At 27.4% G+C, this 12,728-nt stretch overlaps 1 protein-coding gene across 29 annotated transcripts in view; it reads left to right on the plus strand.

Annotated features, from left to right (window-relative positions):
* Window positions 1–12,728, plus strand: part of pHCl-1 (pH-sensitive chloride channel 1) — a 673,866-nt gene that overhangs the window by 430,898 nt on the left and 230,240 nt on the right. For 23 of the 29 annotated variants that reach the window (XM_087405588.1, XM_087405385.1, XM_087405990.1 and 20 more), the window contains one exon: window positions 12,633–12,722. The exons of the other annotated variants lie outside the window; for them this stretch is intronic. In XM_087405588.1, the coding sequence (XP_087261714.1) occupies window positions 12,633–12,722 (90 nt within the window). The remainder of the gene's footprint in view (window positions 1–12,632; window positions 12,723–12,728) is intronic. 29 annotated transcript variants of the gene reach the window in all.

The raw sequence follows: 12,728 nt of genomic DNA on the forward strand, positions 1-12,728 counted from the left end.
ATGAAATTTGATCGGTATCGTTTTCAGCATCCAAAAATCTATAGAAACTTAGTCTGGTTCAAAATAATATAATAAAAAAAATTTTTTTTTGTAAATTAGTGAGTTCTACTTTCTATAGCTGAACTAGTGTACACTTTTGGTACTTAAAGTGGAAAGTATATGTTTGATATTTGGCAAAAGCGAAAAAGAAAATTCTAGTGTAGTCTAATGCAGAAATAAAAAACAGATCTATTATTGACACAGCGTTTATTGTGCAGGTAGAGTAGACTAAACTGATTGTAAGTATTTAGAAAAGTCTTGTCACAGAATAATCAGAAACAACGTATACATATTGTTGTACTATTCATAGAGCACACCTTTAAATATTTCGTTGCGCTTCTAGCATCGCTAAACACGTAGCTGTTTTTTGTCGCGGACGCGTATTTATTTACATTTATTAATTATTATTTTATTAATTATTGCGAAAATGGTAAAAATAGTACAGAATTTTTCAGTTTAGTTTAATTCACTGTCTCTAATCATGAGAGGTAATTCGCGAATTATGAGACAACTTATGCATATACTTTTTTTATTTATATGGATATCATTTTTAAAAACATCAGATTAACATTTTTCAGTGCAATTTATTATATTCTTACAAAATCAGTAGAAATAATAAAATAATCACTTCATAATTCACTTCATAATTAACATCAGGCTTTTGCCTGAATTGGGCCAAAAATTGAGTGATATTAAAATTTTTTTTTACAAAAATCGATTTTTTTTAATTTGTAGAGCTTATTTATTATATATTTGTGTACTCTTACTCTTTCTATTAAAAATAATTAATTTATACTTATTATATTGTCAATATAAAATATCCTCCGCAACTTGAAGATATCTTTAAATTAATGGGCATATCTTGTCGCCATTTTATCTGCAAAACAAAAAATCAAAAAGCATGTTATAAAAAAATTTTTTTTTTTTACGGGATGAATTTGATAAAAAAATTCTTAATAAAAATATTGCCAAAATAACAGCATAGCGAACATAAGTATGGTTTTTTAATTTTTTTTTATCTTTAGAAACGCCCAAGAATGTTTAATTTCAAAAAGGCAACAGTTTTATAGGTTCTCAGATTCTCAGCAGAAAGAGTGACTCAAGAAATAGTCTATTTTTAAGCCCGATTTTGAGACTCAACTGTGTGCTAAATGATATCTTATAATGAGACATTAATCACAAAGAAGTTGGAGAATCAAAGTTATCGAAATATCATAGGTTTACGAGGTTCGGTATTTTAAGAAGGTTGATCTAGCTAATGAAGGCAAGATCGCAGTTGATTCAATTGATGAAGGCAAGACCGCAGTTGATCCAGCCGATAAAAGCAAGATCAACTCAACATCACTTATCCTGATGATTTTTGTAAATCAATTCCGAATGGAAGAAATTTATTAAGTCTTATCTTTCTTAATTTTGTTTTTTTAGGAATAGTATTATAAATACATTATATATATATCAGGATTGGGTATGTATAGCTAATCCTAATGTATATGTAATGTTAATTAGGATTATTCTGAATCAGTGCACTACAACTAATATAATGCCTACTCGTATGGTAAATGCACTTCTGCAGAATTTTACGTAAATGACGCTTGTTTTGAATATTTAAAAAATCGAGTTTTTGAGTAGACATAATACGTAATCCTTCCTATCCAGCTATGATAACAATTGTAATCTCAACCTAAAACTTATTTGTGATTAATGTTTTATTGTAGGGTATCATTTGGCACATAATTCAGTTCAAAAATTGAGAAGCCAAACAAACGAATAAAAAAACATTTTTTTTAGTCACTCTTTGTTTTACGAAACATTTCTCCAAATTTATATTCGATTGAATCATTCGTTTTCGAGACATATTGCTCAAACTTTCAGAACATATTTTCTACTTGCGATCGCTTTAAGATCTTGAAACTTTACCAAATTTTGCAAATATCGTCTTACATGAACTGAGAATTTTAAGAAAATGCAAAAAAGAATCAATTTTTTCAACTCAATTCGAGTAAAAACCCTCTTTATAATTTTGATTTATAAAAGATGATATTACAAGTTTTTTTAAATTGAAATTAAATTGTAAAGTACACCATTTAATATAATTTCTCAGGTAATAACTTTATGACATTATATATTGTGTCTTAAAAAATATATTTTGTTTAAAATAAAACAGATTATTTAATTCTTTAATCCATGAATTTATTATGGAGATTATTGGAATTTATTATGGATTATTTATTAAAGCTAATATGATTTTTCTTACAAAATTAACTCTTTCTTATAATATTAACTCAAATAGAAAATTAAAATATTATTAAAGCTTTGATTTTTCAAAAGATAATTTAATGAAAGTTACAATTAAGAAAGTTAAAATCTCGTGATTTTATCATTAGGAATCAAGTTCTCAAAAAATTGAATTAAGAATTCAAATATGAAAAAATTTTATACTCAGTAATCTAGAAAAAAATACTTATATTTAACTTGTATAAAACCTAAAAATTGTTTAATTTTACTAGAATAGTTTTAATTGCGTTTAATAGTACGGAAAAATAATTCGGCGCGCAGTTCTAAAAAGATTACAATATAGTATATATTGCAAGTACATATATAATGTATATTAATAATTCAAAATTGAATTATTTAAAGTAATAAAGATCTAATTTCGACCGTAATAGGCATTTTTCTAGTATTGATTGTGTTTCTCACATATGCGATCTAAAATAAAGATTCTTAATATTGTTTATTTAATTTTATTGACTTTTCCATTTTAAAATTTCTACTTTTAATACTAGATTCGTACTCAACTAAATTGAAAACTACAATAGACAATATTTAATCATAGAAGCATTATTAATTATTGTATAATCTTCACACACACACACACACACACACCACACACACACACACACACACACACACACACACACACATTTAAAAAAGAATAGAATTCATAAAATCAAAGATCTAATGATATATTAGACTAATTAGACATATTAGATTATAGTTGCATTAGATATGTTACTGCAGCCAAAATATATTGAAATAGTTTTTTACAATTTAACCTCAAACATTTAATTGTATAATGTAATAAAATATATTGGAAGCTGTTATAAAACAGTTGTAAAAGATGAATATTGAATACCAGCTTCTTTGGAACAAAGAATAAGAAAAAGAGTTAATAGAAGGAAAATTAATTTTTTTATTAAAAATACATTTTATTAAAATACATTTTGCAAACTTATTATGATTTATTATATTTATAAATACCAATAGAAGGAAAATATAAAATAAATTGTTAATTAATAATTAAATATCAATCCATTGATTCATACATAATCTCATTTTTTAATATAATATAATTCGCCCTAAAAGAGTTAACCATGGCAGAAAGTAAGTTATATTTGATTTAGAATAATGACTTAGAATAATATTAAAATGATTGATTATACGATTATTAATAAGTAACATTGAATAAGCAAACACAACTTAAATTGTGTTAATTGTGTTAAATATTCTAATTATAAATAGAACAAATGTAAGAAATAATTTATTGCGATATATGGATAAATTTCAGCATTTAGAATAATCTAAATTATCTGGTTCTTTAGTCAATTAATTCTCTTTAAACTTTAATGAATTTTATGTTATTTGAGGCAATTATTATTTTTATTCTAATTCTTTTAATTGAACAGTATCATTCCTTCAATTACATATATCTATTTATCATCGAGGCACTAAGCAGGTACGCTCCAGGGTTGGCGCAAAATTTGGAAAGGCGCAAAATTTTAATAGGCAGTGCTACTCTTGTAAATATAAAGCTCTACTTTACTTGATTTTAAATGAATTAGCTAAAAGTAATCTGAAAATCTTTTCAAATTTAACAATAGCATTATGGATTTTATTAACTGTATCAATATCTGTGACAACTGAAAAATCTTTTAATCTTAATCTTTTTCAAAATTAAAAATAATTAAAAAATAAAAAGAATTATCTGAAAAATACAATGACGCGGTTATGTGATTTAGTTATAATATCAATTGAAAAATAATTAATGAACAGTCTTGATTAACGTAACAATTGAAGACATAATCAGAATATTTTCAAAAGCTAAAGCCAGAAAATAGTATGTTGCATTAAGCGTCAAATACATTATTACAAAAGAAAAATACGAAATTTATTGCATTTGTATTCCTGTGTTATGCAAATTGATGGAAATTCTTTTTTTTTTAATTGTTGCCTTGGCGGAAAAAACTTTTACGAAAATCTATATAGATTGAGACAATATTTTAGAAATTATTAGTTTTTCATAGATATTCGATATTGGGATATACAACGACATTGTTTATTTGAAAAATCTAGAAATTCTCCACCTTCAAATAACACCACTCTACGTCCTACTACGAGTATCTACGAAAAAATAAGAATTTCTGAGACAGATGAATCTCATTCTACGTTTCACCACGAACATCTACAAAAAATTAAGAATTTCTAAGATCTTGTCTCAATCTATGTAATTTTTCTGTATCTTTCATAAAATTTTTTTTCCGCCAGGATGGTTCGTTGCCGTTGGCGGAGGATTGGTGCTTTAAAGACTTAGCAATTCTTATGATGGAGCGCAAAAGCAAATTCCAGCGTAGGACGCCAAAGGCGATCATAGTACCTTCGTTTATATATTATACCTTACTATGTACATTATTATTTATTAGGCGATAAAAAATTATCACAAATTCTTAGAATAATACATAAAAAGCAAATAGCTTTTTAAAAAAATAATTTGCAAAATTTATATACGTATAAGTTCAACGAGTAGATTAGGCTTCTCTTATGCTTTTACAAAAAAATGTATTTCATTGATTTTAATCGATTTTTGCTGATTATTCGGGAGCACCAAATATAATTTCTGTAAAGCTGTAAATTATATCTTTTTTAAGAAAATTGTGATTATAGGTCATGGCGCTTTTAAATCTGGGGGAATCATCAATAGATATTAAAAAAAGTAATTAATTTTTATGTACACATTTGGTTCGAAGACTGTAAGTTTTTGAAAAAATTAACATTCTTTGATTTCAATCGAAACTTGAAATACCTCGCGCATGGTTACTACTAATAAAGATAAGAATATCGGCGCAAATGCGTTACAGAGTCTGCTCGGATTATATGCTTATACATATGCACCTGTCGGAGATGTAATCTTCTAATTTTCCTAATTTCTCTTTTATTTTTTTATTATAAACTTATTCTGATGATATTCAAGCTAACGTTATTTTCAACTAAAAATATTCTATTTACAAACGAGGAGTATAATGGAGAAGGAAATGGATATCTTTTTTCTAAACTTGCAATTATAATAAGATCGATTCTATTACATATAATCGATCATAACAGCGTAAAGGCAAATTTTCGCTATATTCCGAAATAAATACAAAAATATATTATTAATTGTAAGCATTCTCATTATTATATTTGTTGTACTGATGGAGGGTTCAGTTATCAATTATTGCGAAGAGACAAAACAGTAGCTGTTCATTACTTCGTTGAAAAATTACGAATATAAAATTATTCATTTGAAAAAAAAAACATTAGCTTGAAAATAATTAAAGTAAATTTACAGTAAAGAAAAAGAAATTAGAAAGATTAGAAAAATACATCTTCGATAAATGTACGATTATAAGCACATAATTAAAATAGGAGAGATCGGAGCTCATTGACACAAGAGGCAAGTTGACATTGTGTTCCGCTTATGTACTTATGACGAAAGAAACAAAAAAAAATTAACGCAAAATATTTCTTTTATGGATACTTTTTCTTAGGTTTCATTTAAATCAAACAAGTATTACAATAGAAAAAAAAAATATAATTCAAGAAGAGGCAAGTATTTCATAATTTTGTATTAATGACTTTCATGAAAAAGCAAAATCTAAGTAATATATTATACTAGTGTTTTGTACATTTCGAGCCAATTCCGACGCGCGACCCTCATTACCGCTCGAGGCTCAGCGGCCGAGCCGCCAGGTGCTCACGTGATGCTCTGGCTCAGGAACGTCTCTGTAACTTAAATGTGCGGAGATCGTACCTTACTAAAGAATTACCTTATTAAAGAATATTTTTCTTGCAAAATAATTTTTATTTTCTTAAAAAATGAAATACTAAATTTTCTAAAACATTTTGTCATAATAATTTTTGCCTATCAGAAACTATTCAATAATTGTTATAAATTTACATCGAGAAGTTTCTACAATAACTAACACATTTTGTCATAATAATTTTTGCCTATCAGAAAGAGAATGTTAATAATTAATCATTAATCAAGTATTTATAACAATAAAATTACATTCGCTTATAGAAGAAAATATAGTTATTGCGATATAGAATCCTTATTACCTAGGACTTTGTAAGACTTCGTATGGAAAACGCGGAATTTCCAGATTCATGTATTTCCTGACTTCAATCTTTGCAAGCCTGTTATAGAAACTTCTCAATTTATAACAATTATTGAATAATTTCTGATAGACAAGAATTATTATGACAAAAGATTTTAGAAAATTTAGTATTTGATTTTTTTCAAAAATTAAAAATTATTTTGCAAGAAAAATATTCTTTAATAACGTAAGATACGATCTTTGTACGTTTAAGCTATAGAGACGCTCCTGAGCCAGAGCGTTACGTGAGCGCCCGGCGGCTTGGCCGCTGAGCCTCGAGCGGTAGTGGAGGTCATGCGCCGGAATTGGCTCGAAATATGCAGATCCTTTGTATTATACTATCCGACAAAATTTCTTTTTTTGTCTTTTGCATGCGGAGTGTTATTTCTCGAAGATTTTTAACCGCTGGATTTGATCTGCTAATGGTATTACGATTAAGAAAATTTTATTATATTTTGTCAATTTTATTTATATTACCTTATATTGCTATCTTTTACTTTCAAAATAATAATTTTTTTGTTTCTGTACGATTTTTTATGATCAAGTTGTATATGTCTAAAGTTAGATATAATACGTTTCCTGGCGCTGCGCTGTCGTGCTGTGCATTCTAAAGTTCTAGATCAAAGTAGCGCAAAGATCTTTTATTTTCTTACTCACCATATCATATACCAATAATACTAAGCGCTTATTGGTCTATAGTCTAGTGACCATCCGTCTCAAATTGGAAAAAATACTTCCAAATTTTAAACCTTCGTCCCTCTTTATAACGCGTCCCAAATTTTGACCAAATTAAGACCGTAATAAAAAATTATTCCTCTTTTTTAAAAGGTACGTGTCAAATGCAATTGTAGTGTTGCAAGAGTTACATATTGAACTGCCATCTAAGTGTATTTGATATCACTGTAGCTGCGATCCGAAAGCTCGCACTAATAAGCGCTAATGCGCGTTCTATCTTCGTTGGAAGATAGAACAAGGAAAGCATTGACAGCGTTAAAAATACACTCCTGCAACACAGCCTGTATTATAAACAAGTTGATCAATGATGGATTAAAATATTTCAACATTTTACTATACAGTACATTGACATTAAGAATTTGAAAATACTCGTTGAATTTGGACTTTGTCTTTCAGGAATAAATGCTTGTATCGAACAATATTTTCTTTCTAACTCACATATCAAATTTTTTGAAAAAACACAATTATTAATAAAAACATTAGAATCTATGCTCAGTGTGAAATTTAATTTTGACTTAACGTGCGAAGAATTTTATGATATCTTATTAAAATCTCAAAAATTATTCGTAAAATAGTATACAAAAGTACAAAGTTTAAAACATAAAATGTGATACATTTTTGTGATTTCATAACTTGATTTTGTGACTTATATGATGCTATTAATTAAGTGTTATTAATTATTTATCAATGTAATAATATAATTCATATTTCATTAACAAGTTTAAAAAAATGATTATCTATTAAAATTTGATTATGACGATTAATATCAATTTTTTTTATGTCCCTCTTTCCCTTCTGTGAGAGTTGGTCACTAGAGTCTACAGGCCATTTAGGTCCAAAATGACGGTCGAAATAACCAATAAAAAAGTTGTCAGCATCAACTCAGATAAAAGGATTGCACTACTTTGGTATATCTAGAATTTTATATATTATATCTACTATAGAATTTTTTAATATGATCATTTAGTATGAGATATTATCATATCTCTTGATTATGGCTATAGCAAGTGTCATATCTTGATTTATGTTTTTTAGATTTAACTTCGAGGTTAGCATGACGGTTATTAGAAAATTATTCATAATATGTATTTCCGAAGTGCATTACATGGAGATGATTTTTGTTACACTTTTTTTTATATACTCCTTTTTATTTAATTTTTTTAATAACTTCTTTGTTTTTTTATTTTTTATTCTTGTGTTATTTTTATTATTCTACCATACCGCTGATTTTCCTCGACTAAGCATGTTCCTCAGACAATAATAACTTCAAACTTGTAAATTTGGTCAAAAAATTATACAGAAACAAAATTTATTTTGAAAGTAAAAGATAATAATTTAAGATAATAGACAACAATAGATAACAATGGAAAAATAAAATTTCCTTATCCGCAATACCATTCTAAATATTACCAAAATCATCAGTTATTGCCTATTTTCTTCCAATTTTCTCGGAAATGTGATGTGATAGGCAAATTCTAAGGACAGCATTGTATTCAGCGTCAATAAATACTTCGGAAATGATATTTTGTAAGCCAAAGATAAAATCAGTGTCGGACAGTATTATTAGTTAAAAAAAAGTGTCTGTTAGCATGCAACATAATATTTTGAACAAATAATTTCTCACAATAAAATGATAAAAATCAGACATGTGTAGAAATGGAGGCCTATTGACTCCATACATTGTCTCCATATACAGAGTAGAGGAGACCGGGGTCAGTTGAATAAGTAGAATAATCGAGGCTATATTAAAAACAAAATACGCGAGACACGCGTCTGAACACGCAGCAGCACGCTAAAGTCTGCTGTAACATCTTGTTGCGAACACATCTATGATAGAAGTTATGCCACAATTTCAAAAAATTGTACACCTAAGTAAATTATTTTTATTCTGAAAGCTTTTGTTTTACAATCGTATATAATTGTCTGAGATATTTGATTTCTGCTTAGATAATAAGTGTAGTTTTTATTTAATAAAGTCCAACAATTTTTTTTTGTTTATGCGTCTTTGTTATCGTATATTGTTAATGTTTAAAAAATGAATGGATGAGGATAATAGATTAAATACAGTATAGAATTGTATGATGACTCATTTAGTGACGACTCCTATAGTACTTACTCAAAATTTTATTCCTTTTTCACTAAGGAAAAGAGATTTACTCCTTATCACTGAGGAATAGAGATTTTCCTCAATGGTAAATGTTATAAGTTTAATTCCCTCATGTCCAATCTCGAAAACTAGGCTTATTCGACGTGTTTTTGCACGAAATCAACAAATTTTGCAAAAAGAAATATTGTTTTGCCCTGCGAAGCGAATGTTTGAGTTTAAAAATATTTTTATAAAAGTTTTATTAATATGTAGCCAAAAATGTAACTTAAAATACATTAATCTTTATTTTAATAATCTTAGTCGAATTATCCCGGTCTCAGAGCTAATTGAATCAGATGGAATGCATTAGAAAAATGCATTTTTTTTCATATTAGTTATCAGTTTTCCCTTATTATTAAAATATTATTAAGTAGTCAAATGTGTGTAATAATTGATGTAGAATTCATTTTTCGATAAGTCTCTTAATTTTGTCTGTAAAAATTCAAAACTGAACAAATGAGTCTATTAGCCCCGGTCTCCCCTATCCCAAAATATTTAGGACTATTTTCATATGCAGATAGAACGGACTAAAATAAGTCAAAAAGTCCTCTACAATTATTAAATTTTTGCAATAGTTAGCGAATTATCAATTATAAAAATCGCCGTATTAGGAAAGACTTAATCTTCCGTCGAATGCAAATGCACTTTATTACTAAACAACTCTTTGCGTACTTAACAATCTCGCTCGGCGACTGCATCTCGCCGTGCGTTTGCATTCAGCAGTAGGCCGGATTACGATAATTTTTAATAATTAATAACTCGTTAACTATTACAAAAATTAAAAAGTTGTGAAAGACATTTTGCGACTCTCACATAGCTTAGTCCCCTCTATTTACATATAAAAATAATTTCAAATTCTGGGAGACCTTGTATAAGACAAGTTTGACTGTACCGTATGTGTGAACATTCAATCACAACTTAACTCTGACAAAACTTATTTTATATTTAATATTCTATATTGAAATAAGGTAGAAATAAAATAATTTATATTTGTTTTTCTATAACATTTTATTATTTGATTATTACAAAATAATTTTGAAAGATTCAATTTTTACTAAAAAATACATGTCTACTACTTGATTTTTATTTCTATTACTTTTCTATTACGTTTTTGTTAATTTAACATAGAATTTATTATAGAAGCAAATTACCGTAATATGTACTCACTAAGTAAGAAAGAAAGAGACTCATAACTTGATAATGCGCAAACGGAAAAAGTAGAACCGATTTGTGAGTCAAATTAGAGGGAATCCGCTGAGAAATAACCTACACATTTACACCATTGCAATATCAACCTTACTTCACTTACTTGATTCCTTTAAAAGTTGTTCAAATAAAAAAGATTTACCTCACAATTAAAAGTACAAACAACAAGAAAAGTGTAACTCGTACGTACACACGGCGTAATTAATGCCTAGGCATCTGAATTTACAGAAGTATCGGGACATGTATTCAAGACGCGCGTTCCTTTCTAAATATGCATTACGACTAATGGTTATTCGAAATTGTAACGTAAACTTAAAATTGAACTGAATTAAACTAAATTTAATAATTTATAAATAATTTAATAATTTATAAATAAAATCTCTTTTAGACAACTTTGGTGAAAATTTTTCTCAGAATTTTTCAAAATTTCTGTATGATTTTATAACTTTCTCACATTTTTTATACGAAATAAAATTGTTCAGAAATACTCAAAAAGCTCTGGTCTATACCTTTTCTCAGAATTTTCATATATAATGTTAATGAAATATTGTAAGATTTCTAAAATTTGTTCTAAGTATAATTTCTTAAGTATAAAATGTTATAAAATCTAAAAAAGTTAAAAATATTTTTTTTTACTTATAGAATGAGAAATCTCAAAATATTTCAGAATTCATATGTATGAAAAATTCAAAAAAAGATGTAAACTTTTCGAATATTTCTGAGTATTTCTGAAAAATGTTTCAATTCATATAGTTCAATTCATAAAGTTATGAGAAAAATTGTCACAGAGAACATTTGGCAATTCTTTCTTATAAAAGAACAATACGAAAAATGTAACGTAAAATTGAACTAAATTAAACTAAACATAAACTAATTGTAAGCTTAATAATTTATCAATACAATTAAATCAATTAAAAAAATCAATTAAATCAATATAATTAAATCAATTAGCAATTTTATTTATAAATTTTTAAATTATTTATAAATTATTAAATTTAGTTTATATTTAGTTTAATTTAGTTCAATTTTAAGTTTACGTTACATTTTTCGAATAACCATTAGTCATAATGCATGAATATTTAGAAAGAAACACGCGTCTAGAATATGCCTCGATACATCTGCAAATTCAGATGCCTAGGCATTAATGACGCCGTGTGTATTACTGATACAGCTGATTTTTTAAACATGGCATCCAAATGTGCAGGTTATTCTGGTTCTCTCTCAATTTGGCTCACAAACCGATTCTACCTTTTTTTATGGAATTGAGTCTTCTTCTCTCTTACTTTGTGTATGTACCAATTTATTCCACATATCACGTACATACGGTGTCATTAATGCCTAGGCATCTGAATTTGCAGATGTATCGTGGCATATTCAAGACGCGCGTTCCAGGGCATATCAGGGCAAGTTGATTACAACGTAATATGTTCGTCTCAATATTTTATTTATTGCAAAAAAATTGTATAGATAGTGTATAGAATCATTACTAGTTTGAAAATATAAAGAAAGATTTTCTCTTCTATCATATTAGTACATTTTAATCATAATAATTAATTGTTTAAAAAATCTAATATGCCGAAATTGTGCAAACTATGTTAACAAACCCCGGTCCCTCATATAGACACTTAGCTCTATCTGCGCTGATTCTTACTGTACTGCTTTACAGTGGCAATTGTTCAAGCTTCAATTAAAATCAAAGAATGTTAATTTTCTCAAAAACAATTTTCGGATCTAATATATATATATATATATATATATATATATATATATATACATACATAAAAATTAATTGTTTTTCAAATATCTACTGATTTTCTCTGATATGAAAATGATCCGTCACCCTGACCTAAATTTTTTTTTTTCGAATAATACTCAATTTACGGCTTTATACGGATTATTTTTTGATGCCCCAAAATAACCATAGAAAAAGCTGGTAAAAATCCGTGAAATACATTTTTGAGTCTTTCCTTGTTAGAACTTATTTCGCGGCTCTGTGAAAATTCGTTTCTCCTTTCGACATACAGAAGCTGTAAGAATATGGAAAAAAAGAACAAACAAAAGATAGGAAGAAAAGATCGTGGGCTGTTTTGTTGCAGCTGACGGACAGATCGTGATTGAGGAGGACGAGTTCGATGATTTTGGAGACTCTAAGTGCTCGCTGTGCCAGCGCAGATTTGAAGAGCAAGGTAAAA

The sequence above is a fragment of the Acromyrmex echinatior genome, chromosome 1 (assembly GCF_024713525.1).
Source record: "Acromyrmex echinatior isolate Ae372 chromosome 1, ASM2471352v2, whole genome shotgun sequence".
Taxonomy (NCBI): Eukaryota; Metazoa; Arthropoda; class Insecta; order Hymenoptera; family Formicidae; genus Acromyrmex; species Acromyrmex echinatior.